General features: G+C 46.7%; 12 protein-coding genes across 12 annotated transcripts; 5 read left to right on the top strand and 7 right to left on the bottom strand. All coding sequences in view use genetic code 12, as the record gives it.

Moving 5' to 3' along the window:
* Positions 1-33: 33 nt before the first annotated feature.
* Positions 34-1,515, bottom strand: GCN5 (histone acetyltransferase; the record flags this gene model as incomplete). The annotated part of the gene is made up of 1 exon (XM_025484241.1): positions 34-1,515. One exon carries the CDS (start codon positions 1,513-1,515, stop codon positions 34-36), a length of 1,482 nt encoding a protein of 493 aa, XP_025342456.1.
* Positions 1,516-2,022: 507 nt separating this feature from the next.
* NMD3 (ribosome-binding protein) lies at positions 2,023-3,552 on the top strand (the record flags this gene model as incomplete). Its single annotated transcript, XM_025484240.1, has 1 exon — positions 2,023-3,552. The coding sequence occupies one exon, from the start codon at positions 2,023-2,025 to the stop codon at positions 3,550-3,552; it is 1,530 nt and encodes a 509-aa protein (XP_025342455.1).
* Positions 3,553-4,172: 620 nt separating this feature from the next.
* On the top strand, positions 4,173-6,056 carry APG7 (Apg7p; the record flags this gene model as incomplete). Its single annotated transcript, XM_025484239.1, has 1 exon — positions 4,173-6,056. The coding sequence occupies one exon, from the start codon at positions 4,173-4,175 to the stop codon at positions 6,054-6,056; it is 1,884 nt and encodes a 627-aa protein (XP_025342454.1).
* Positions 6,057-6,196: 140 nt separating this feature from the next.
* On the top strand, positions 6,197-8,719 carry CXQ85_000494 (uncharacterized protein; the record flags this gene model as incomplete). Its single annotated transcript, XM_025484238.1, has 1 exon — positions 6,197-8,719. The coding sequence occupies one exon, from the start codon at positions 6,197-6,199 to the stop codon at positions 8,717-8,719; it is 2,523 nt and encodes an 840-aa protein (XP_025342453.1).
* Positions 8,720-8,744: 25 nt separating this feature from the next.
* Positions 8,745-9,503, bottom strand: PUP2 (proteasome core particle subunit alpha 5; the record flags this gene model as incomplete). Its single annotated transcript, XM_025484237.1, has 1 exon — positions 8,745-9,503. The coding sequence occupies one exon, from the start codon at positions 9,501-9,503 to the stop codon at positions 8,745-8,747; it is 759 nt and encodes a 252-aa protein (XP_025342452.1).
* An 800-nt stretch (positions 9,504-10,303) lies between these two features.
* Positions 10,304-11,095, bottom strand: CXQ85_000492 (uncharacterized protein; the record flags this gene model as incomplete). The annotated part of the gene is made up of 1 exon (XM_025484236.1): positions 10,304-11,095. The coding sequence occupies one exon, from the start codon at positions 11,093-11,095 to the stop codon at positions 10,304-10,306; it is 792 nt and encodes a 263-aa protein (XP_025342451.1).
* Positions 11,096-11,459: 364 nt separating this feature from the next.
* Positions 11,460-12,877, bottom strand: LSC2 (succinate--CoA ligase (GDP-forming) subunit beta; the record flags this gene model as incomplete). Its single annotated transcript, XM_025484235.1, has 2 exons — positions 11,460-12,760; positions 12,811-12,877. The coding sequence occupies 2 exons, from the start codon at positions 12,875-12,877 to the stop codon at positions 11,460-11,462; spliced, it is 1,368 nt and encodes a 455-aa protein (XP_025342450.1).
* Positions 12,878-16,029: 3,152 nt separating this feature from the next.
* Positions 16,030-16,695, top strand: CXQ85_000490 (N-acetylglucosaminyldiphosphodolichol N-acetylglucosaminyltransferase anchoring subunit; the record flags this gene model as incomplete). The annotated part of the gene is made up of 1 exon (XM_025484234.1): positions 16,030-16,695. The coding sequence occupies one exon, from the start codon at positions 16,030-16,032 to the stop codon at positions 16,693-16,695; it is 666 nt and encodes a 221-aa protein (XP_025342449.1).
* An 867-nt stretch (positions 16,696-17,562) lies between these two features.
* CXQ85_000489 (rRNA-processing protein) lies at positions 17,563-18,363 on the top strand (the record flags this gene model as incomplete). Its single annotated transcript, XM_025484233.1, has 1 exon — positions 17,563-18,363. One exon carries the CDS (start codon positions 17,563-17,565, stop codon positions 18,361-18,363), a length of 801 nt encoding a protein of 266 aa, XP_025342448.1.
* Positions 18,364-18,599: 236 nt separating this feature from the next.
* On the bottom strand, positions 18,600-19,169 carry CXQ85_000488 (thiosulfate sulfurtransferase; the record flags this gene model as incomplete). Its single annotated transcript, XM_025484232.1, has 1 exon — positions 18,600-19,169. The coding sequence occupies one exon, from the start codon at positions 19,167-19,169 to the stop codon at positions 18,600-18,602; it is 570 nt and encodes a 189-aa protein (XP_025342447.1).
* Positions 19,170-20,363: 1,194 nt separating this feature from the next.
* On the bottom strand, positions 20,364-22,037 carry CXQ85_000487 (uncharacterized protein; the record flags this gene model as incomplete). Its single annotated transcript, XM_025484231.1, has 1 exon — positions 20,364-22,037. The coding sequence occupies one exon, from the start codon at positions 22,035-22,037 to the stop codon at positions 20,364-20,366; it is 1,674 nt and encodes a 557-aa protein (XP_025342446.1).
* An 801-nt stretch (positions 22,038-22,838) lies between these two features.
* On the bottom strand, positions 22,839-25,678 carry MIS11 (trifunctional formate-tetrahydrofolate ligase/methenyltetrahydrofolate cyclohydrolase/methylenetetrahydrofolate dehydrogenase; the record flags this gene model as incomplete). The annotated part of the gene is made up of 2 exons (XM_025484230.1): positions 22,839-23,318; positions 23,342-25,678. 2 exons carry the CDS (start codon positions 25,676-25,678, stop codon positions 22,839-22,841), a joined length of 2,817 nt encoding a protein of 938 aa, XP_025342445.1.
* Between the last annotated feature and the right edge of the window lie 442 nt (positions 25,679-26,120).

Below are 26,120 nucleotides of genomic sequence, written 5' to 3'. Positions count from 1 at the left end.
GCCACTGTGTGCACTCCCCAACGTTTATTGCATCTAGTCCAAGTAGTGCGAGTAATCAGCGCTTTCCTTGATCTTCTTATTAAGGAACTTTTCGAGTTTGGTGGCATTTTTATAGTAGGTGGTTGTTTCGGCATTGTAAGATCTGCAGTTGTTGAAGATCAAACGGCAGTCGTAGATGAACTGTTCGAAAGATTCGTACTTGTCGTTTTCCAACTTCAGCTCCATAGTACTGAGATCCATGGGTTCCTTGATTACATCATAGTAGTCACCGACCTCTTCTTTATTAACAGGCACGGCAAATGGCCAGGCAGAAGGATGGTTGGTGAGTTCTTGTAGAAGCGTCATCATGAAATTGTAATGTGGACCTCTTTTTGGTTTCTGTGCTAGTTTGTCCATTTCCTCCAGCCATCCGCTCTCCAGAAGGCCTGGGATATCTTTGGCTTGAAGTTTGAAGTTTGGGCCAGCGTTCTTGAACACGCGAAGACCAGCACGAACAACGTGTGACTTTGAACGCATTTTGATCTTCTTTTCTATAGCAGCTTTTTGAAGAAGAAGGATCTTACCCAGATCCAAGTATCGTAATCTGCTGGGTAGCATAGCACACTGCATTAGCGTACCGCCTTCATAATCCTTGATGTAACCCATCCAGACCAGCTTATCTAGGGTGATTTCTTTCGTGAAGCCCTGCTTCTTGAAATACCCAATGGCGTAGTTATCAGCGTACGTGAGGAAATATTTCACTGGAGACGTAGCACGAACGTAATCTTTCAAATGATTCATCAAATGGGCACCGTAACCACGCACCTGCTCTGTAGAAGAAATAGCACAGAAGACAATTTCAGCAAAACCTCGCTTGTCAAACGGTCTATACGTGATTCCTCCAACCACCGTAAGTGGTTTACGAACCACAGCCATCGACAAATGTGATCTATCGTACACCAATCGCAGAATGTACTCTCGAGGCATCTTGGGCAACTGTTTCTGGAAAATGTTCTTGAGTCCCGTAAGCACTATTAGGTTTTCTCGGGTGTTGTCGTTGTTGACTACACGGAACTCGATCTTACCGTCTCGTTCTTCGAGCACAGACGGTCTTTCTTTGAAGGAGTATTCGACGCCGTCGAAATTGAAAGTGGTTATTCGTCTCTTTTCATCTTCATCTTCGTCTTCATCTCCATTCTCATTTTCGTTTTCGTTGTCGTTGTCGTTGTCGTTTTCATTGTTTTCATCGTCATCTTCGTCGTCATCATCATCGTCATTATCTTTTTCGACTTTCCCATTCGCCACCGATTCCTCCTTTTCACCAAAAGACTCGTCATTTTCATCATCTTCCTCCTCCTCCTCTTCATTCTCCTCGTCTTCTGTCTTGACCTTCACGTCGTCTGGTTTGGGACTTGGCGAGGGTTCCAGCGAATTGTCCGCCTCTTCTTCCCGCTTGAGCCGCTCGGCATGAGCCCCTTTACGGATTTTTCTCGTCGGCGTCTCGCTTGAAGCCGCCCCACGTTTTCTGTCCACCATATGGATTTGGATACGTTTGTAGTGTTGAAGCGTTTCGATTAGCTCCAGGTGGAATGTATGCAGGAAGTTGCAAATTTCTGTCCAGGGTCCACCAACGACCCACCCAGTGGAGGTAAGAGGAAAGTAGGGTGCTTTAAGTAAAATGAATTGGAACAGTGCTTCTTTGGCCTTCTTTGGTTTTGTATTTGGGGTATGTTCTCCGCTTGGTCGTCGATTTCCACTTAAACCACACTATCCGCCGTATCTCCACCAATAACGGTCCAATTGAAATTCCAAAACCACCTCCGTACTCCAAATCCCAATATCTACATCCCCAGACTCCCATTCTTTCCAAAATACTCCATCCTTGGGGATTTGGCGGAGGGGTGGACAACCTGGGGTAAGCTGGTGTACGGGTGCAACATCAGCCTGGCCTCCAATTTTTCCGCTGCTCATCTCATCCCATTCCTCTTAGTAATACTCCTTAAAGGCTTTACACCTTCTTTTCCTATCCACCCCAACACAACCATGTCCGAATACGCCCCGCTTCAAACCACAGGTTCCGGGCCCGTCGCCACCGTGCTATGCTGTAACTGTGGTGTGCCTATGGACGGCCGACTGGGACTTGTGATGTGCTATGATTGTATTAAGCTTAATGTGGATATCACCGAGGGCATTCCAAGAGAAGCTAACATTTCATTTTGCAGAAACTGTGAGAGGTTTTTGCAGCCTCCAGGCCAGTGGATCCGTGCCCAGTTGGAGTCTCGTGAGCTTTTGGCCATTTGTCTTCGTAGACTTAAGGGTTTGTCTAAGGTGAGGTTGATCGATGCGTCGTTTATCTGGACAGAGCCCCACTCGAGAAGAATCAGAATCAAGTTGACCGTGCAAGGCGAGGCTTTACAGAATACTATTGTGCAGCAGACGTTCGAGGTGGAGTACGTGGTGATTGCCATGCAATGTCCAGACTGTGCTAAGTCTTTCACTGCTAACACCTGGAGAGCCACCGTTCAGATCAGACAGAAGGTTTCCCACAAGAGAACTTTCTTGTACTTGGAACAGTTGATTTTGAAGCATAACGCCCACGTTGACACCATTTCCATTCAGGAGACGAAAGATGGTTTAGACTTCTTCTACTCGCAGAGAAATCACGCCATGAAAATGTTGGACTTCTTGAGTGCCGTGGCCCCTATCAAGTCGAAACGTTCCGAGGAACTTATCAGTATCGATACCCAATCTGGTCTGTCCAGTTATAAGTTCACATTTTCCGTCGATATTGCACCAATCTGTCGTGATGACTTGGTCGTTCTCCCGAAGAAATTGGCCCACTCGCTTGGAAACATCTCTCGACTTGTGATCTGCTCCAAGGTCACGAATTCCCTTCAGTTCTTGGACCCTAATACGCTTCAGACGGCTGACCTCTCAGCTAACGTGTTCTGGAGATCTCCATTCCCCTCGCTTTTGGATGTTCCTCAGCTTGTGGAGTTTATCGTCTTGGACGTCGAGCCCACTGGTGACGTCAAGGGCAAGCATGTTTTAGCAGACGTTACCGTTTGTAGAGCCAGCGACTTGGGCGTCAATGACCACTCTTTCTACATCCGTTCGCATCTTGGTGGTATTTTGCACCCAGGTGACCTGGCCCTTGGTTACTACCTTACCAACACAAACATCAACTCTGACTTGTGGGACACATTGGATACCGACAACACGCCAGAGGTTGTTTTGATCAGAAAGCACTACACAAGAAAGAACAAGAAGATGAAGAACAGACAGTGGAAGTTGAAGAGAATGGCACGCGAGCACAACGATATTGTGGCAAACGACGACTCCAGACAGGCCAAACAGGAGCAGGAGCGTGCCGAGAGAGACTACGAATTGTTCTTGCAGGAGTTGGAAGAGGACCAGGACTTGAGACAGACCATCAACTTGTACAAGGCTGGTGAGGAGCCAGTCCGTCGTCCAGAGGATGATGAAACTGACATGGACGACGATGAACATGATGCTCCAGAGATTGGCATTGACGAGTTGTTGGACGAAATTGACGGCATGACTTTGGAGTAATTTATTTAGCATCGGGTAATAATTATGGTCAAATCAAGGCCGAAGGCAACAAAGCAGGTGTAGGCGTAGGAGAAGCATATAAATTGCAATAATAATGTTTTAGGCAGCAACAAGAGTGTTCATAAAAGAGTATATATTGATTTGTCAGGACTAATGCTTGGTAACAGGCAACACATACATATCTATCAACCAAGGAAACCCATTTCAAGCCATTTTTGCCAATAACCATATCAAAGTAGCCCAAATAACCATAAAACAATAAAAAGCTAATCCTTTACTCATCTCCCCCAAATTCCACCTTATCTTGTTCCCTCCCTCACTATACCCTCCCGTTTGCAGCCATTCACTGTGGCACCTCCAAAACCACCCAGCCAAACACCCCAAAAAGCCAATTTTCCTCCCCAGTAAAACCAACAAACCTTCCCAAACCCATTTCATTTCCTACCTCCTTTTCTTCTAGTTTCCACATCTTCCCTTCCACTTACCCCATACTCTTCCTCTCCATACTATGCCCTCCACGCCTCCCATAGTTAAGCCCGCGCCCTTATCAACTACATCCTACCTTATCATCTACATCCTACCTTATCATCTACATCCACGTTTCTTCCATACCTTTCACTATGGCACTTAAACATACGCCTATCCAGTCTTTTGTAGAGTCTTCGTTCTTTACGAACCTCTCTGACCGGAAACTCAACGAGTACAAGCTTGACCTGGGCCTGCGTCCTATTCATGGCTTCATGACGCTGCCACTCCACCTTAACAAGTTCAACGATACGCCTATTATCAACTTGGACCACTCGAGCTTTGAGGAGTACGAGGAGGATGCTACTACGGTTGGGGTGCCGGGGGAATTGCTTAATGTGAATACCATCGAGGAGTTTAAGCTGTTTGATAAGTTGGGCAGTCTTAAAATGTGGGGTGAGGCATTGAAGAAGGAGATGGAGACTGGCGACGCTGGCGACGCTGGCTTCACCGAGAAATTCTACTTGTTGGCGTTTGCAGACTTGAAAAAGTATAAGTACTACTATTGGCTTGCGTTCCCGTTGCTTCACTCGCCGTGGCTGTTGGACGAGCAGAGTAATAACAACGAGTATGAGCTTCAGATCGAAGAGTACCTTAAGAGGAAGCCACATGCGGCTTTTCTTCTGGTTAAGGGTGACGAGATAGTGCCGTTGGACGCTTCTGGCGACAATTCGACGTTCGTGTATGTGGACTCGTGCCTTAACAGGGATAACTGGCCGCTGGTCCAGCTCAGAAACTGGCTCTACTTCGTTGCCATTAAGGGCCACAAGAAGATCAAGCTTTTGGTTTACAGGAATAATGGCCTGTCTCAAACACTCAAGTTGTCTTTGGACTCGGGATTTGACCCGGCTGAACCGCCAAAGGTGACTGGATGGGAAAGAACCGTCCAGGGTAAGCTTGGGCCGAAGTTGGCTGATCTAGGCTCGCTTATCAACCCTCAACAGCTTGCAGAGCAGGCCGTAGACTTGAATTTGCGTCTTATGAAGTGGAGAGTAGCTCCTGAGCTAGATCTTGATATCTTGAAGGACCAGAAAGTGCTTCTTTTGGGTGCTGGTACACTCGGAAGCTATGTTGCAAGAGCGCTTCTCGGCTGGGGAATCAGAGAAATTACTTTTGTGGATAACGGACGGGTTTCGTACTCCAATCCAGTGAGACAACCGCTTTTTGGGTTTAAAGATTGTTTTAGTGATACCAACAGACAAGGTGCCCCAAAGGCTGAACGGGCCAGCACTGCTCTCAAGGAAATTTTCCCTTCAGTGACGTCCAGAGGCTATAACATGACGGTTCCGATGATTGGTCATCCTGTTGCAGAAGGATCCAACATGGAGGAGAACTACGATAAACTAGTGGACTTGTTCAAGGACCATGATGTGATTTTCTTGCTTATGGACTCAAGAGAATCCCGATGGCTTCCTACTGTGATGGGATTGGCTCATAATAAGATTGTGATCAATGCAGCCCTTGGATTCGACTCTTACCTTGTGATGAGACACGGTTCCTTGGATATGGAGAACCGTCTAGGCTGCTACTACTGTAACGATGTTGTTGCGCCTAGCGATTCCCTTCTGGACCGTACGCTCGACCAGATGTGCACAGTTACACGTCCTGGTGGCGCCCTAATGGCTTCATCTACAGCAGTGGAGCTTCTAGTATCCATATTACAGCATCCAGAGAAGGAACGTGCACCTCCCGGTACCGACGACGGCACGAAGTTTGGCCAAGTCCCACACCAAATCCGTGGATATCTCAACACCTTCCAGCAGAACAAGCTCTGGGCGCCAGCCTATAGCTGTTGCAGTGCCTGTTCTCCAGCTGTGGTCGAAGGCTACAAGAAGGAAAAATGGCAGTTTGTCAAGCGCTGCTTAAACAACAAAGGATACTTGGAAGAAGTCAGTGGACTTGCCCAAGTACAAGCCGAAGCAGAGAAGGCACTAGAAGATCTCGATTTGGATGCCGATTTTGATGACGACGACTTTTAAGGAGTATCACTGGAATGTACCCTTTTGTAAGGGCACATTTCGCAGCCATTTTCCTACTACCTCAACAAAAAGTCGCGGTCGCGATAAAATCAAAACACATACATTGATCTCATCCACAACACAAAGAACCACTTAAGGAAATGAGTTCGGCGTCGGCACCGGGACTTTCGGTGAAACTCCTGACGGCAAATTATTTCAGTTCAAACGTGGCGCTCCCGTCCTACTCGCTGGCGCTTAAGCCTCGTTCCTTGCTGGACATCTCAGACACAAGAACACAGGAAGCGCTTGTTGTGAAAGATCTCTTGTTTGTTTTGCTAGGGTACGAGGGGAACTACGTCCGTTACAGCGAGAGGTATGATGCTACACGAGTACAAGATCGAATTCGTGGTCCTGACTTTAAGACGGCTAAACACTTGAATGTGGCCTTGAAGAGCATCACCAAGAAACTAGCGACCTACGGCAAATGGTTCTCGGGACTTGATAACTTTGTTCAGATATATGATCATCCGAAATTGGGCAGAGTGAACCAGCGATTGTGTTTTGAAATCAAGCAATTTTTGAAACAGTACCAGAGGCTTGTGCTTGAGTTTGAAAACCATCTGAGGAGAGCTCAGCTTTCTGTTACGGAGATGGATAACTTGATAATGCAACGCTGTGCTAACACTATGGCTCATCTCTATGAAATCGCCAATAATATACATACGAAGACGGAAGAGCGTACGGAGTCTCCTAGCTTCAACTCATTCCTCGACTTCGTGAAACAAGACCTCGAGATGAACGGCTCCATCAATTCTTCCACCGATACCAACAAGTTTAACATGTGTAAAGGTGGCGTTGTGTTACAGCTTGTGACAGAACGAATCAATACATACAAGGGAGATTCCGAGGCCTTTCAGCTTCTAACACAGCTATTTGACGCTATTTCAACGGACTATGTATCGCTACTCAACCAATGGCTCACAGAGGGCCAGATTGACGATCCTTTTGGTGAATTTCTTATCAAGAAGAACGACCTACCGACGAACATCTTCTATTCGAACATGGAGAAGTACTGGAGCGAGCTATATGTTATCAAGCTTGATGGTGTACCGGATCAGCTTGCAAATAAGGATATTCAACAGAAGGTTTTGGCTACAGGCAAGTACCTTAACATCTTTCGTCAATGCAGCGGTATCGTCACCTTTATGAACCTCCCTGAGTTTGAGCAAGTGTCTACGAATCCAATTGGGAGTTTGTTTTCACCAGATCTTCATCTCAAGATCATTCACAGTTATAAATTGGCAAATAAGCTCTTCTTGAGACTCTTACTTGAAGGTTATCACTTCCATAATCTTGTTGAAGACCTTCACGAGACCTTCCTCTTGAATCGCTCATTCCATATCGACAAGTTTCTCACCTCAGCATTCCACGACCTCTCCAGGGATAAACACTCAGTGCCTACCGCCAGGGTCCAAAGGCTTTATGATCAGATTGTTCGTAAGCCTCTGGATAAACCAAAGGACGGCGACACGACGATTTCAGACATTCTTCCATTCTGTGAAAGTTTCAACGTCGATTCCAATAACTTCTATGAACTTGCCGAGGAAATCATAGCCATTGAGTCGTTTGATGCCGACAAAGAATTGAAGGATTCGGAATCTGTATCGAACGCCATCAAGAGAATCGTCAGCCAGTCCTTATCTCGGCGTCAAGCATCGCTGTCGGAATCCGAGAGGCCGCCTCGTTCGCTGCATGATCTAGATGCCATTGACCAATATACTGTTGCCAGTGTCAATGTTGATTTAAACCTCCCATTCCCAATTAATCTTATCATTGGCGATAACTTTGTCTTTGAGTACCAGCTTCTTTTCAAACTCCAAATGATTTTGAAATTTGCCAGTATGTCCACTGACAGAACATGGAAAGAAATCAATTTCTCGACGGTGTGGAGGTACAGAGGGTTCCATCCAGCTGTTCAAGCGAACGTGGGAAGGTGCAGAGCGCTCAATGCCAATGTCAAGGGTTTCATCAACACTCTTCAAAGCTACTTCAACTTCTCAATTGTTGAGGAGAACTTTGAAAAGTTGCTGACTACCCTTGACAAATACGCTCTCAATGCATCCAAAGAGATAGCGCCTCAGCATTTAAGCAACGACAAGAACTTCATCAAGTCGTTCTTCAGCGGCAACGATGTTTTTGAAGAGAAAATCAACGCCATGAACCAGAAGCAAGGCTCTACCACCCAAAAGCACATCGACGAGAACTTTGACGATGTACAAGAATTAAAAAACCATGTGGGAACATATCTCAACAACATGTTGCGAGATGCTATGGTGACAGACGAGCAGCTTCTTCTGAGTCTACACAATGTGTTAAACATTGTCATCCACATCAACAACTACATGAGCAGGCTCAAAAAGTCGTTGGTGTTGATGGACGAGAGACAATTTGCTGCATTCAGAAGAGACATGCCTGAACGGTTTGCTGACCTGGAGATCAGTCCGGAATTGATTGGATCCAGAGCGGCGTCGTTCAAACAGATTGTGGATGCTTACACAGAGACATTCTACCAGGCGGCAAACGATATGTTGTTCTTGCTCCGCAACACAGACGCCAGCGAGAACCAGCAATTGCTGGCATTTGCTACGCAGCTCGAGGCGTGTGTGCCAGTGGGCAAAAAGTGATATTCTAGTTACGGGTGTATATTCATTAGATCTGTGTGTCGTCAGTGACGGTTTCGTTCAACTCCTTGATAAGCTCGTCGGTATTTTCGTCGTCGTAGACCTGGAAGCCACCTTCCTTGGTCACAGAGGCCAACTGGGCGTTCTTGCAGTCCAACTTCTCCTCCATCACCTGTTTCAAGATCTTAAGCGTCAAAAGCTCAGCTTCCTTCAAAGTCAACGACTTGTGGTACTCATTCTGCAACTCTGTCTGTGCACCTTCGGAGCCCGAGCCAATAGCCTTGGCGTCGTATCTGTAAAACGTTCCAGAAGGCTCAGCATGGTACAACTGAGGCCCATTCTCGTCAATGCCTGCAATCAAAAGGGCCACACCAAAAGGTCTCGACATCAAACGCTTCTCGCCCAGAGCACCTTCACCAAAACGCAAAGCCAAGTCACACACAGACTGGGTCAAGCTCTCCACCTGCATCTCCTCGTCGTAATACAAGTTATGGCTCAACGAGGCCACTCGAGCATGGTCAATCATAGACCTAGCGTCAGCAGTCAATCCAGACATGGCACAGCCAATATGGGAATCAATCTCCACAATCTTCTCAATGGACGAACTCTCCAAGAGTGGCGACGTCACACGCTTCTCCACTCCCAAAATAACACCTTCAGACGTCAGCACTCCGATAGCAGTAGACCCTAGCTTGATTGCCTCGAGGGAGTATTCCACCTGGAAAAGACGACCCTCTGGGGAAAACGTCGACACGCCTCTGTCGTATTCGGATCTTGTAAGAAACATGAGGCTCTGTTTATAGGGGGAATTGGGTGGAGGTGGATGGTGTTTCTGGACTGGAGTAGGCTGGATTTGATAACTTTGTAGTGGCAAGCACGACATCGCGACATTCAGGTTGCGAAAACGACACGGCCTTGGGGACTCAGTATGGGATGGGGAATCAAGGGATTGGGGGAGGTGGAGGGGTGATAGAGGGAAGGAAAGCTGTTTATTTTAGTAAGGAAAGCTTGGGGATCATTTTGGTGGTTTTTGGGTTGCAATTGGTGGGGAATTGCCTGTTTTGCGTGGACCTTTTGGTACATGCTCAGTGTAGCATGTATACTATGGAGAGAGGGAAGGGTTGGTGTATTTCGATGGATGGACTGTAAATGGGGTTTTGTGGTTGATATGAGGCTCTCTTAGGCTGTATCCTGGCGTTTTAGGTTCTTTCTGTTTGATATTTGCTGGAGTGGGTGTCAATGTATGGCCCATGGTTCTCCCTATTATCAGTATACATAGACTCCATACATGGACTCAAGAGTAATACAGAACATATAGACTCCATGGAAACGCAGAATTCTCTAACACTTTGCTTTTGATAATATTAATTTCCAGGTCTTTTGAACCGCTTCACTAGCTGTAAAGAAAGTAGAGTATTGAAGATCCTAATGGGCTTCCCAATGGACTGTTCTCCAGGAAGACTGATCCAGAGGACTGATATCCAGACGAACCAAAAGTCCATATCAGCTGGAAAGACCATTGTAAAATACTCCTAACAGCTTCATATACAAAACCATAAAACCAAACATGTTACTAAACTAAACAATTCAAGACTTGCGCCAATAAGCCAAGGACTTTTCACTTCCCTCGTCTTCTTGTTTGCACAACAACTGGTGCCTTGCTTGCTGAACCTTGTAATTGACAAAGACCATATAGCAGGAGACGGTAAAATATACTGCAAGAAGGAAAAATATCAACCGCAAGAATTCACTGAAATCTATGACACTGTGCAAGTTGAATAGATGTCCCTCGCTGACTTTTTCCACCCAATAACCTGTTTCTGCTGTTTTTAAAACGTTTAAGAGCTCTTCTGTAGACTCACAGCTAGAGCCATTCACTTTACAAGCTCTGAGGGCGTCTAAAACAAAAGAGCCAAACCTGAGGCATTTAGTTTGGATACTGCAACAGAATTCACGACAACTACCAACACATTCACTGGTATCTTCAACGGCGCTGGCTTGCTCCGGCTCATCAGAACATGGAATACCGATAAAACCAAACTGGAAACAGCGAGAGGCCAATTCCACATCGTTGTAGACATTCACCAACTCGGTGTCAAGCCTAGAATAATACTGATTGACTAGCCCATGGAAGAACATGGCTCCCCATATTGAGAGGAGGGCTAAAGCCGTAGCAACAAAACCTGCAATGGCCAAATTCTTCAAATCACTTTTTCTAGTTTGACGCTTTTCTGAGATCGAATCCCAAGTGTGCTCTGGAAGAGTGTAGACCTTAGACTTCAGGTACCAGCCTTGGGTGCCAACAGAGGCTTCTTCGTCGCCGGCGGTGAATGCCACGGGCGATTGAGGTTTAGAGGGGACCTTTTCATAAGGAGACATTGCTTGGAGGTGGATGTTTCTTGAAGTGGTTAGTAGGAGTGAGACTGAGAATGGCTGCAAAATGCTACTTATATAGTCCACAGAGACAGAAATACTTTCTCTCCGAGGATACCCAATTCTTCTATCAATTGACTTGAAGGCTTCTAATTGACACAGATTTGCCTTCTGTTACACATCTGTTGGGCTAAGGTTGCCAGTATAGACAAGACCAGTACCATGTTGTGGACCCTGAGCAGTATGTGGCTCGAGACTCGAACTAAAGGCACTTGTCCAATACTTCATTTCCCTTTCAGTGACTACTCTACAACGATTGGTCTTTCTAATGTATGAATTTGTCGCTACGATGGACTAGGGGTGAATCACTTTAAGCCTTTGGGGCCAAAGAGACAATCTTCTCGGCAGCTGGGTCCAAGTCTTCGAATGGGTACAACTTAAGACCAGAGTTGTTGATCAACTCCTTGGCCTTCTGCATGTTGGTACCTTGCAATCTGACGACAACTGGGATGTCCAACTTGAAGTTCTTGGTGGCGGCAATCAAACCCTCGGCGACGTAGTCACATCTGACGATACCACCGAAGATGTTGACGAAAATACCGTTAACCTTCTTGTCAGACAAGATCAACTCGAAAGCCTTCTCGATGGTCTGAGGAGTAGCAGTACCACCACAGTCCAAGAAGTTAGCTGGCTCACCACCGTACAACTTGATGATGTCCATGGTGGCCATGGCCAAACCGGCACCGTTGACAATGTTAGCAATGTTACCATCCAACTTGATGAAGTTCAAGCCGTACTCAGCGGCCTCACGCTCCTGTGGGTCCTCCTGGGTTGGGTCTCTCCAGGAGAAGACCTCCTTCTGTCTGAACTCGGCATTGTCGTCAAAGCCCAACTTGGCGTCCATGGCCAAAACCTTGTGGTCTGGGGTCTCAGACAATGGGTTGATTTCAACCTGAGTACAGTCCTTTTCGGTGAAGACCTTGTACAAGTTCTTGACAGCCTCAGCAGCCTCTGGGATGGCCTCCTGGGAGTAGCCCAAGACGGAAGCAACCTCGGTGGCCAACTTGTCGGTAACACCCTCGTTCAAGTCAACTGGGAAAGTCTTGATGGCATCTGGGTCCTTAGCAGCGACACCCTCAATGTCCATACCACCCTGGGAAGAAGCAACAATCATTGGCAACTGGGTAGATCTGTCCATCAAGATAGCCAAGTAAGCCTCGGTCTTGGCGTCTCTTCTCTCGACAACGTAGACAGCAGTGACCTCCTTACCGGCAGCACCGGTCTGCTTGGTGATCAACTTGTGGTTCAACATCTTCTCGGCCAAGTCCTTGGCCTCCTCTGGGGAAGAGATCAACTTGACACCGCCCTGGAAGCCGTTGTCAAAGTGACCCTTACCTCTACCACCGGTCAAAGCCTGGGCCTTGATGACCAACTCGTTGGTGCCCAACTTCTGGGCAGCGTCGAAAGCGCCCTGAGGAGTGGTGGCAGCGTAACCCTTTGGAACACCGACACCGGAGGACTCCAAGATGGCGGCAGAACGGAATTCGTGAAGAGAAAGGAATCTCTTTTGGATCTGTGGGTTAGTAGTGTTCAAGATATTGCTCGCCGAGGCCCTAGCCGAGGCCCTAGCCGAGGCGTCAGCCGAAGCGTTGGGACGAAGCGTTGGGACAACTCAAAGACAGTGGATAATGGGCAATTGGAATATATCGGAAGGGAGTAACAGTAAAAGTTCACTGGGTTCACTGGGTTCACTGGAATGTACTCCAATCCAGTGAATTCCAGCGCCATGGTATATTCCGCTTTGGAAAACCGCAAACAACACGGTCTGCCGCCAGAAAACCACGTCCAGACACAGCAGAGAGCCATAAACGGGTTCCTTAATTCTCGTGCCCAACCTGCCCCAATTGCACGTCCATTCGTTGGATAACTCATAGGGTTGTTACGGCCAGGTACGCAACCATAGCCAACAGCCCCAGTCTCCTTCCCAGGATCCTCCCAATGGCACTCTTTGAACGCCAATAGCCTCCAATAGCGTCCAGGGACCTCCAATGGCCTTTATAGCCTTTAACTGTCTTCAATGCCCTTAAACGATCCTGAGTAGCCTCTGGACGAGGCTACTCACAGCCAACGAGCAAACTCACATTGATACATACCTTCGAAGCACGGAAAACTCTAGACAACATAGTAAAGAATTGGAAGTGGAAATTAACAAAAAAGCTTGGGGAACAGCGACTTCGAGTAAAAAGAAGGGTTGCAAGCTTTTTGGAAATGGAAGTGCTAAGTGTTTTTTCGGTGGGTTTTTTTCTCTCCCTCCTATACCCAAAGGGCACTCCGCGAAATCGCCAACGTCCGAGGTTTTGGCTGGAGAGGGGTTATGTGCAGGACAGAGATAATCATTTTTGGCGTTTCTGGGCCTAAAAATGACCTGGTGGGGGTGGGCGATGAATTATCGTGGTTGGTTTGGTTTGGTAGGTCTTTTTCTGGCCAGGAATGCCCGGTTTTGGCGGATTTTGGTGGGGGTTCCCGGCCCAAGTCGGGGCCCACGAGCCAGTGTCGACTGGGGTTCGCGGAAAAATTAAGGTGGAAAAGTCGAAAAAAAAAAAAAAAAAAAAAAAAAAAAAAAAAAAGACGCACCGAAATGGCTGCAAATGGCCGAGGCCAGGGGAGGGCAGGTTTTGGAGGGAAGGAGTTGGAAGTTTGAATTTGTTTTGTGTTTATGGGAAAGTTCTGGTGATTTGGATGAGGGGGGCTTTTTTCGGGGGAATTTTGGGGCGTTTTTCGTGGAAATGGCGGAGGGTTATGGACGTTCTATTGGTGGAAATGTATGGTCCATTTTTTGTTGGTTTGGCTGCGAAAAAAAAAAAAAAAAAGTACAGAGAACTCCACTTGGGCAGAACAGAGTCTGGAGAAGTCACGAGCAGTCAGAAGGTTAAATATGGGAAAGGAAGGTGGTTTTGGGGGATGGAAAGTTGGGGGTGGGCAAAGTAAAGGGTTGTGTTTGGTGACTCGGAAAATGGAATTGGATGGGCAGTGGAGGGTAAAGTAGGTGTCTCGGAGTTCCTCGGTATGAGGCAGGGAAGGGGGAGAGGGAAGGGAAAGGGAAGGGGGAAAGGGAAAGGGATAAGGTTTAGGTGGTGGGAGATCAGGAATTGTAGAGTTGGGGAGCAGAGGGCGGTGGATAGGTTGGAGAGAGTGGAGGTTGTAGGTTGTAGGTTGTAGGTTGTAGGCTGTGGAAGGTGTGGTAGTACAGTAGGCAGTGTGGTTGGCAGGTAAACTTAAATCGGTTGATTTTACTTTTATTTAGTATATCTACTACCTTGCGGCTTTAGTTGGTTACTCGGAGACGGGTTGGATGTTGGATTTGGCTCCACTGGTCGTGGTACTATAAGTACACCTAATGGCCTGTTTTGATGGAAAGTATAATTGCTAAGTAGTGGACATGTTAATTTTGGGGAGCTATGAGTTGAATTAAGTAGTGGTGGAAACTATTATGTCCTTTTAGATTATTCTAAGCGTTTTATTAGGAAGCAGAGTTGATTGACAGAGTTCAGTCTATCACGGAAGAAGAAGGGACAACCTATAAGTCACACTGAGCAGAGTTTGATCAGTACTAATTTTAAAAAGTATTTAGGTCATTTCTGATGATAAACCCTACATTTCATTGGTATAATCTGTAGTAGAATGAAATACGTTCATGCTGATCAATGTCTGTGATCACGGTCTTTGTTTGCAGAACTAAAACTACAATTACTAAAGGATATTAAAGAACTCAATTTGTATCCAAAATTTAGCTGCTTTGGTTTCGGGAGAGTATTTATGAAGAGTATTTATGTATCAAACTGAAGGCATTAAGTACTGGTTCATGTACTTCTCAATTGTTAGGACGTCCATCGTTAGACTGAAAAAGCCTCTTAAGCTATAGAAGAACAGAATTCAGTTAATTTTCATTTTTCAAACCTCCGACGAATTCTTTGCATTTTTCCAGACTACATGTTTTTTCATATAAATCCACATCTCTCAGAACCCACATTACCAACCGCCCACCGCCAACCACCAACCAACAAAAAAAGCCCAAAACAACTTCAATATACACCTTCTTAGCCTTTAAAGAACTTCATATTCAAATTCTTCATCCTCTTTTCCACGGCATTTCCATCCTTCTTGGGTGCCCTGGAGATGCCTTGACCGGGTAACCCCAGAGCATATATAGATAAGCGCAGAGGTTCCAAATTTTTCACTACAACTACAACTAGTACCATTAAAACGTATGTTACACCGAACAACCCAGTATGATGATGAGCAACGTTAACGAATTTCTTCAGCTGAAACACCATGTGGAATAACAAACTACAGAGCTTTTTAACCCTGATTCATACACTTTTCTAATGATTGATCATAGACTAACATTATAGAACGAAGATGAGGAATAGAAAACAGGGAATGGTAGGGGCAGCAGCAGAAGGGCAGTTATGTCGATGATGAACTGTCCGCCTACTTATACTTCTTCCTTTCCAGCTTCTACCTTGACTTTCCTACCCATCTCTCTGTTGTACTCTACTGATGGACCGTGGCTGTTCTGCTTCCAGGTTGACCTATGAGTCACCTAAACAGCCTTAGCAGGCCCAGAAGGCTCACTTCAGCGCCTAAATAACCCGGCATAGTCCACGTCCACCCCCCTTCACCTAACCTGATTGGTCTACCTTCATCACTCCACCCATACCTCAACCACTTCCTCTCCACCACCTCTCCATGGTCTCTTCACAGCCTCTAGTACATCCCTAACGCCTCTTTGGCCCTCCCCACCCAGATCTCTCAACCTCCCTTCCTGGCCCTCCCCACCAAAAATAGCCCCGCTGTGGTCTGTTGTTAAATGCGCATAGATCTCATCGTGAACCCCAGTCTAACTACCACTTCATCACCTCACCACTTTCCACCAATTCATGGCTACAGAAACCTTCATTTGCGTTGCCACGGTGGCAGTGCTACTACCAGTCTTTCTTGTTCTTCTACGCCTTATATACGTGCTTCCAGCGCTCCAGCGTCGTTCCACTGGTTCTACAAAGCAGCTTGAGGGCCATGTGATGATACTACTAGGCTCTGGAGGCCACACTGGCGAGATGATTCGTCTTTTGCTGCCTGTGAACTTGGAGAAGGTGAAAAAGACGTGGATAGTGTCGTCTGGCGATACCACATCGTTGGAGAAGGCTAAACGTCTCGAGGAATCTATCAATAGTGTGCCCCACAGTTCCACGTATATTACATTGAAAAGAGCACGCAAGGTGGGCCAGTCTTTGCTGCTGTCTGTGTTTACTACGTTGGAGTCGATCTTGGCTAGTTTCCAAAGCTTGCTACGCCAGCCTTCGTACCCTGACGTTTTGCTTATCAATGGACCAGGAACGTGTGTACCTATAGCGTATGTGCTTTTTGTGATGAAGTTCTTTGGCTTGTGTCGAACGAGGATAATATATGTGGAGTCTTTGGCTCGTGTGAGCGGGTTGAGTTTATCTGGAAGGCTTGTGTTGCCAGTGTGTGATCGTTTTATTGTTCAATGGGAGCTGTTGGCTGCAAAGTACAAGAGAGCCGAGTACCACGGGATTCTCGTGTAACGGGAGTGCTCTTTAGAGAAAGGGGGTGAGTCTAAAACTGTTAAATGTTTGATCCCAAGGGTACTAAGGATGCGTTTCGGGTCCACCAGGGTCGTCAGAAGTGGATCTCTTGTTGTTACCTTCATTCCATGATTGCAAGCAAGTCACGTCACCTCAGGAGGGGAATTGAGCTTTCTTTAAGAACGATCTGCTCGTCCTCTCTCTTTTTACGCTTTCTGGTGAATGGCTTCAAGTAATGGGTTACTCCTGACTCTGGTCTAAACAGCCCTACAGCTAGTCAGGGTAGCAGATATGTGTTTGTGTGAAATCTTTTGTTAAAGCTTCTACTAGAAGGAAGCTAAATGACTGAAAACCACTATCTAAATGCTCTTCAGGTTGAAGTTGAGTATTTCTAGTCATGGTCGGTTCCTGGTAATGGCTGCGAAAAGTGAATGGAACTGCTACTGCTGTACATTCCAAGCCCACACCTTTTGCAGTACTTACAAACCCAAAGAATCATCAAAAGCACGCTAAAAGGACCCACAATCATTCCTTCTTTTCCCCTCCATGTCTTTCTTTGGTTCATTTCTGTATAACCTTCTGGTTTATGCGCTGCTCATCCAGAGCCATAACCACCAACCACCAACCCTCAACCAATCTTTCCACCAAAACCACCAAAGAAAGCCCAAGGGCAATTTTTCCCACCCGTGCTAATCTAAATAATCTAATAATTTACATTAACCAAAACTTCCCTTCCACTTCTCTTCCCTCTAACTAATCTTCCTCTTCCTCTTATCTATGGGGTCCTACACAGACGTGCGAGATGAGCATCAGGGCCAGTACTACTTTCATCTTCCAGTAACCTCCACATATCCAGCATCTCCTGCCATGGTCCAGCGATTCAGACCACAGTACGACTCAGAATCTGAAGACGACGATCTCGGGTCGGTCTTACAAAACAGAAAAGACGAAAGTGACGATGATTTCCTGTCTCTTTCGTTTGGTGCATTAAGTTCAGCTCAGAAGAAGCTTCAACAAGAAGAACGAAACAGAGATGAGGAAAGTCTGTCGAGTGAATCAGACAGTGAAGACGAGTTTTTTCTGAAGGACAAGAAAGACAAGAAGAACAAGAAGAACCAGCTTAAGAAAAAGAACAAGCATGCTCCCTCAGAGAGCTCATCCAAAAGACCAGTAAGCAGAATAAGAGAGATTCCTGGGTTGAAACAGAAGAAGGACACGACGTTGTATACGGATGTTCGTTTTGACGCTGCTTACGGTAAGGCTAACTGGGATAGAGTCAGAAACGATTATGCGTTCTTGGATGAGTATAGACAGAAGGAGATCAAAGAGATGCAGAGCATATTGAACAATAAGAAGGAGAGGGCCAAACTTTCAGATTACGAGGTTGAAGATTTGAAATTCAAGATCCAATCGCTCCAGTCGAGGCTCGATACGTTAAAGAACCGTGATATGGGTAACAAGATCATCAAGGACCACAAGAAGGACCAGATGGCCAAGATGAGAAAGGGCGAGCAGGTCAACCCTTACTTCTTGAAGAAATCCGAGCAGAGAAAGATGCTCCAGAAGGTGAAGTTTGATAACTTGAAGTCTTCGCAAAGAGAAAAGGTCATGGAGAGGAAGAGAAAGAGACGGTTGGGCAAGGAGTTCAAGGCCATGGAGTTCAGATGAGATGGGGGGAAAGAAGTGCAGAATTGAACGTTTCATTGGTTTTGGCTGGTGGCGCCTTGCCTGGATGGTAAAGAGAAGTGTGGTCACGAAGTGGTACCGCTGTGGTTCTCAGAGGAACATCTATTAGAAGGCATAGACAAAAGAGCTAATTGACTCACAAGGCCCTTGTGGGGCCTTGTTCGGATCCTCGTATTAGTGTATTAGTATATACAAAGCCGCTCGGCTAAACAGGTCGCTTACTTAGTCTGGTGGTTCTCGTGGGCCACCCAGTCCTCCCAGGAGCCAACGTAGTTGGCACGCTTGTTGTAGCCAAAAGAGTGGGCCAATTCCTCGGCAGCAGTGGATCTGACACCGCCCAAACAGTAGAATACAAGCTCCAGGTCCTTGGCTGGCTTCTGGAAGCCAAAAGCGTCTTCAAAGTCCTCCTCAGACAAGTCTAAAGCGCCAGGCGAGGACTTGAACGGCACATTGTGGGCACCAGGAATGTGACCCTCCTGGAACTCCACAGGCTCTCTCACATCGAGAATCACTGTCGATGGGTTAGCCTCGGCAACGATTTTCTTCATATCGTCATACTTAAACACCTTCGCTGGCTGCAGCGAAAGCACACTGTAAAAACGGAACCCTCCTCTGTACTGGCGAGCCCAAGTGGCTCCAAGCCCAGCACCAACCACAGACCGAGTCTGAGTCCGAGGAGCTCTGGCTAACGCAGCAGCAGCAGCAGAAGCAACGCCAGATATACTTCTGGAAGCGGCGTAGTTCCGGGCCACCGACGCCGCGTCACGTGCAAGAATTCTGTGAGCCATGGCAAAAATGGGGAAGATTGCAAAAAGTGTTGGAAAAGAAGAAGAAGGCCAAAGTAGGTGTTTGCTGGGAAATGTGATTCTTTAACTGTAGGTTTTGATTTGCCTGCCGACTGCGACTGCGAACTGCGAAGTGCGACTTAATGAAGGCCAGGTGGGTGCTGTGTGCAGGTCAGACCCACCAGTGACCGTCCCAGACTTTTTCGCAACCATTTCCAGGATCTGGAGAGGTTGATGTGAAAGGATGGTAATGTAGAGGTAGGGGAGGAAATTCATAGTTATTAGGGAAATACTGTTCTTTTTTGCCCCACGTGGGCTTTTTTTATTTTTTATTTTTGGTTCTGGGTGAGTCACGGGTCTTGGCTTGCAGAAGATGGGCCTGATTTGGCTTTGCGGTGCCATGAGCGAGTCGGATACGAAAAACCACTGAACCTTGAAAGTGGGAGAGAGGTAAGTGGATTGGGAAGATATGGGATTGGGAGACAATGGAGGGTTTGGAGGTTTGGGGGTTTTCTCTTTTGAACGTTGTTTGGGGGATTTATGGTGGTTGGTTGACTGGCTTCTTCCTCAGTTAGGGCTCGGGCTCAAGCTTAAATACCGTTTCCATAGTCTGACTTTTTCCGTTGGTCGAAAAATATAAAACACATTGTTCTGGCAGAAGAGATCTGAAAAGTCAGAAAAGAGCGTGAACACAAGCTTTCTTTGTTCGGGAATGTGCCAATGGCTTAGCCAGTGTGGTCTCTCCTGAACGGTCACAGACGCTCATGAGTGGTCAGAAAGAGCGTTCCTTTTGTGACGTTTTGGCTGGGGGAGAGGATGGTAAAGTGGGAGGTAGCAATTGGAAGAAGTAGGGTCATTGAGTTTGAAGCGGGTGGTTTGGGTGGTTTTTGGTGAATTCGGTTAGGTAGGGTGGATGGGTTGCGGGCTCACCATGAAGAGATAAGGTAAAGGATGGTGAAGCTCTCTAAGGTATATCTATGGTTCTGATTCCCTGGAGACAAGTTGTCTATACTACTGTCCATTACTTACTACCTTTCACTTCTTACCACCTTTACTTCTTACTACCCTTCATTTCTTCCTCTCCATTACTTCTTACTTCCATTACTTCTTTCATTCCATTACTTCTTCCTCTCCATTACTTCCTACTACTCTCCTTCTCAAACACATTATCCCATTTATCATTTCTATATTGTATCATCACTTGAACGACTTGGTCAACGATACTACTGGCTCCAAATCGGCATTCTCTTCAGCCTCGTAGTCCAAATCGTTCCACTCATCCTCTCTATCATTATAATGCTTGAACAAGAACCAGAAGACCCATCCGGCAATGAAACAAGAAACAGCCAACCCTGTATACGTCCAGACCATCTTTGGGTCTTCAGAAACTGGCGAAAGCGCAATACCAAGAGCAGATCCAAAAGCGTTTTGCAAAAGGAAAAGCGACATAATGAACGATTTCATTGTCACTGGAGCCTTGGTATAAGCATACTCTAGACCTGTAATGGAAGCCAAAATCTCTGACATGCCCATTAAGAAGTACGCTGGCGTTTGAAGAGCGACATGGATATGGTTAGGTACGTCAGCATACTCAGATCCACAGTTCATTGGATGGTCATAACAAGGTCCAGCTTTGTAAATAAAATGCTGCAAAACAGCAGCATAGACCATGGAAGCAGCACCAAACATAAAGCCCCAGAAGATCTTTGTGATGGCTCTGAATGGAGTGAATCTTCTAATGAATGGGTAGACGATGCTTTCACAAACTGGAATAAAGATAATGATAGTAATGGAGTCAATGGCTTGTAAGATATCATTAGGAAGACCATGGAGCTCCATTTGACCAGCTGAAGAAACAAAGTTATTCGTCATTTGGCCGTAGACTAACCAGTAGATTGGATAAATAAGGAACACCTTACAAGCATATAAAGCTCTCTGGACTTCATCCACAAACTTATCGTTCCATGGAAACTCCTTTTCTGGGTGAAGCGAAGGTCTAGCAGCATCGTAGTTCAACTTGGTCAATGCAATAAACGAACATTTGAACGATTTGGCAATCACTTTATCTCCCACAGGCACTTTATGGTAAACGTTTTTACCCAAGAAAAGAGCAGCAAGGGCAATGACAAAGAAACAAAGTGGCAAAAGGTAAGCGGCCCAGAAGTCCACGTTTCTTTCCAACTCAGTAGTTGCAATCACAGAAAGCGAGCCCACATTGATCATAAGGTAGAAGAACATGAACACGTTCTGGATGGTAAGGTTAGGATCTTCAATGACCCTTTCTCCAGACTTCAAAACCTTAATCAGTGGTTTTGCCTTGGGCACCTGGTCAGCGATCAAAGGGGAAACGTTGGATTTCACACCGCCCGTACCCAAACCGATGATAATGACAGCTGTAATGAAACCGCCCAAGGAAACACTTTCCGAAGCGATCGAAGGAAGCGACGTAATAAATAAAATGAAAATGCCAATAATATAAATCACACAGAAAATACAGATAGTATTATACTTCCCAAGGTAAGTATCAGCCACCCAAGCACCAAAAATCGGCGTCACATAGCACCAAAACTGCCAAAAGTACGACAAGGCCGTAGCTCCATGCTGCTGCAAATTCAAAATACCCTTGGGACGTGGATATTGCATGTAATTCTGAAACGGTGTGGATAACCCATAGTAAGAGAACCTTTCAGCCAACTCCACCACGGCCACAAGCCAACAAGCCAAAGGGATTCTTCGAGCCACACGGCGCAAGCTCTTCATTTCCTCTTCTGTAGGTTCATTTCCCTCAAAAGAAGAGTTTCCCTGGTCCAGCACGTACTGTTCCACGGACTGTTCATCGCCAATAACGGCTTTTTCGTCCACTTTGTTCATCGAAAGGAATAGACAGAAAAATACGAGAATACCAAGAAAAAAAATGACAAAAAGGAGATCGCTCAAACTTTAAAAGGAGCTGCAGAACGGAAAAGAAACCCGATAAAGCCTCCTTTGGCGGGAAAAATGGTGCTTTTTCGCCGACCGCTTATCTAAAGGCGTTTTCTGTCAAGCACCGTTTTGGCAGCCATATTGACAGGTTTACGCGCAGGAATGGCTGCGAAATCGGCACCAAAGGGGGCGTTACTATCCGAGATGCTTAGTAGTTTATATGGGGGAGTTTTTTTTTTTTTCGGGTCGCTGGTTGCGATGCATATTCGGCGAATTTGAAGGTTCAGGGAGCTTTTGGGAAAATGCCGTTTGACGAAACGGGGTTGCCGAAGGAAGGTTTTCAAGGAGAAGGGGGAAGTAAAGAGACAATTTGAAGAAGAAATATGTAGAAACCATGTCTCAAGGAAAGCCTCTATTTTTATGTTTTTCACTTTTCTTGTCATTTTATTACTTTCCCTCTTCCTGATTCGTCTACCGTTCCTGTAACGGTTTCCCAGATTCACCGGGCCATTCGGAAGCGGCTGCACAAGAACACTTACCCGAAAACTCCAACCGCCAACGTCATTTGGGCGTTTTGGTAGTTGCAATTGTGGAGACACCACCGGGGCTTCGTTCATAGGAGAGATAAGAAGCTCGCTGCGGCAATCGATATTGCGCTTCAGGCTTTCATTCTACACCACCATCGTATTACTCTTCATTAGTGTTGAACCTATTTTTCGTAGTCTCGTTAGTGTTGAACTTTTTGTCCGCTTAGAACAAACCATCAATCTCGCCGTCGTCGTTCACCTCCACGTTCATGAATCCACAGTGGGTAGGCAAGCCAGGAATCGTCTGGATCTCGGCAGCCAACGCGTACAAGTAGCCAGCACCAACAGAAGCTCTCACGTCTCTGACAGGGAACTTGAAACCAGTTGGCACACCCTTCAATGCTGCGTCATGGGACAAGGAGTACTGCGTCTTGGCAATACAGATTGGCAAGTTGCCGAATCCTTGCTTGGTGTAGAGATCAATCTTCTTCTGGGCCTCTGGCAAGAACTCAACCTCGCCAGCACCGTACATCTTCTTGGCAATGGTGTCAATCTTCTCAGCCACAGATGGCTCGGTCTCGTACAAGAACTTGAAGTCCTTGTCGATAGAGTTGGCAGCGTCAATGACACCTCTGGCCAAGTCGACGGCACCTTGTCCACCTTCTTCCCAGTGGTTGGAGACGATAGCGTCGGCAGCACCAGCCTTGAGGCCTCCTCACGGATAACATCGTGCTCCTTGTCAGAATCAGAAGACATCTTGTTGATGGCAACCACAACTGGCAAGCCGTACTGCTTGGCGTTCTCAATGTGCTTACCCAAGTTGGAGCAACCGGCTCTCAACAACTCAACGTTCTCCTGAGTGTACTCAGCAGCCAATGGAGCACCAGCCTTGACCTCTGGACCACCACCGTGGACCTTAAGGGCTCTGACAGTAGCGACAATGACAATGACATCAGGAGCCAAGCCAGAAGCTCTGCACTTGATGTTCATGAATCTCTCACCACCCATGGTGAAGTCGAAACCAGCCTCAGTGACAACGTAACCTTCCTGGGCAGCTCTTTCCTCGTCGTTCAAGTCTGGAGAGGTACCAGCCAACTTCAAGGCCATCTTATCGGCGAGAACAGAGGATGCACCAATAGAAATGTTAGCGAAAGGACCAGCGTGGACAAACACTGGAGTACCTTCCAAGGTCTGCATGATGTTAGGCTTGATAGCATCCTTCAACAAGGCAGTCAAGGCACCGGCACAGCCAATATCCTCACAGGTGATTGGTTCACCAGCCTTGGAAGCGGCAACAACCATCTTACCCAATCTCTCTCTCATATCAGACAAGGAGGTGGAAAGAGCCAAGATGGCCATACACTCAGAAGCGACAGAGATATCGAAACCAGTCTTTCTGGTCATACCCTTCTCGGTAGGAGCCTCACCGATGGTGATGCCTCTCACGAATCTATCGTTACAGTCCACCACTCTTCTCCAGGTGATAGTGTCTGGGTCAATGTCCAATCTAACGAATCTGGACACTTCCTCCTCGGTCAACTCATCTGGGTTGGTCTTGTCAATACCCAACTTCTTCAATCTGTTCAAGAAAGCAACAGGGAACTTTCTCTCACCCTTCTTGGCAGGAACCAATCTTCTGTACAAAGCAGTGTCCTTCTGGGTGTTCTCGTGGAACATTCTAGTGTCGATGGCAGCAGCCAACAAGTTGTTAGCCATGGAAATGGCGTGGATATCACCAGTGACATGCATGTTGAACTCGTCCATAGGAATAACCTGGGAGTAACCACCACCAGCGGCACCACCCTTGATACCGAAAGTAGGACCCATAGATGGCTGTCTGACGTTGGCAAAGACGTTCTTACCCAAGTGGGCACCAAGAGCCTGGGCCAAACCGACAGTAGTAGTAGACTTACCCTCACCCAATGGGGTTGGAGTGATACCGGTAACCAAGACGTACTTACCATTGACCTTGTTCTCCAAACGCTTCAAGATATCCAAAGAGACCTTAGCCTTGTAGAAACCGAATGGCTCCAATTCAGAGTCCAAAATACCGGCCTCGTCAGCAACCTGGTTAATTCTCTTTGGCTTTTGAGCTCTGGAAATCTCGAAATCAGAAGGAACTGGCTTCTGCAAGTCCAACTTAAGTGGGTTGGTAAACTGAGGAGTCTGGTTGTTAACACGGTAGTGCTCCTTAGCGGCAATAACAACGTTATCCAACAAGTTGGCAACGGTCATTGGACCAACTCCACCTGGAACTGGAGTGATCAAAGCAGCCTTCTCAGAGGCAGAAGCGAAATCAACATCGCCAACCATTCTAGAACCAGATTTCTTAGAGTCGTCAGGAACAAAGTTGGCTCCAACGTCAATAACGACAGAGCCTTCCTTGAGCCAAGCGCCCTGGACAAAGTTAGCCACGCCAATGGCCACAACCACAATGTCAGCAGCAGCCAAATGGGCCTGCAACAGCTCAGGGCTGGTCTTGGAGTGCAAAACAGTGACATTGGCGTTGGCCTTGATCAACAAGTTGGCAATTGGACGGCCCACAATGTCGGATCTGCCCAAAACAACAGCGTTCTTGCCAGAAACGTCCACCTTGGACTGTTCAAGCAATTGCATGATTCCCTTAGGAGTACAAGGCAAGAACGTAGGAGAACCGCCCTTCTTGCTCAACTCGCCAACGTTGTGAGGACCAAAACCGTCAACATCCTTAGAAGCAACCACAGCGTTGGTGACCTGGGTCTCGTCCAAGTGGCCTGGAATTGGAAGCTGGACCAAAATGCCGTCCACGGAAATGTCAGCGTTCAAGTCAGAAATCTTCAGCAAAAGCTCAAACTGCGTGACGCTCTCTGGCAACTTCTCAATGTTGCAAATGATGTTGGCCTCCTCAGCAGCCTTCAACTTCATTCTAACGTAAGTAGAAGAATCAGGTCTGTCGCCAACCTGGATAATGGTCAAGTTGGGCTGGAAGTCAGCGTGTTTCTTCTGAAACTCAGCAATGTCGGCGTGGATCTTTTCCCGCAACTGCTGGGCGATCGCCTTTCCGTCAATCAACTGGGCAGGCATTTAAAAGGTGAAGTGTAGGTAAAGAAGGAAGGAGTATGGAGAAGAAAAGGAATATGGTGGTTCTGGCGAGCGTTATATTTTTCACCGCGCTGACTCGGGCGGAAGGAGTCAGCAGTAATAGAGTGGTCGTGGTGAAGGCGTCAGATGGTCAATTTGGCTAGGGTTTTGGATGGTTTGGGTTGGAGGGAGCAGGTAGAGAAGGATTGGTTGGTTACTGGGGGCGGTTTACGTGCTTGGTGGGTGTTTGGTGGAGGTTTAGTGGGACTGGAAATGACTCAGTAGATAAGCGAAAAAGGTGCTCTAGATAAGCTTTCTGGGGCAGCATTTGGGCCGCAATGGGCATGTAGTTAGGGTTTTAGGACATGTATATGGTTTATTATTTTTAGAAAAGCATAATTTCCCTTTTCTGAGTTCTTTTGACCCCTTTTCACTGGTATCTTCA

Source organism: Candidozyma haemuli (assembly GCF_002926055.2).
Source record: "Candidozyma haemuli strain B11899 chromosome Unknown A_2014730914, whole genome shotgun sequence".
Lineage (NCBI taxonomy): Eukaryota > Fungi > Ascomycota > Pichiomycetes > Serinales > Metschnikowiaceae > Candidozyma > Candidozyma haemuli.
Note: the sequence above shows the minus strand (reverse complement) of the source record. Positions and strands in the feature narration are given on the sequence as shown.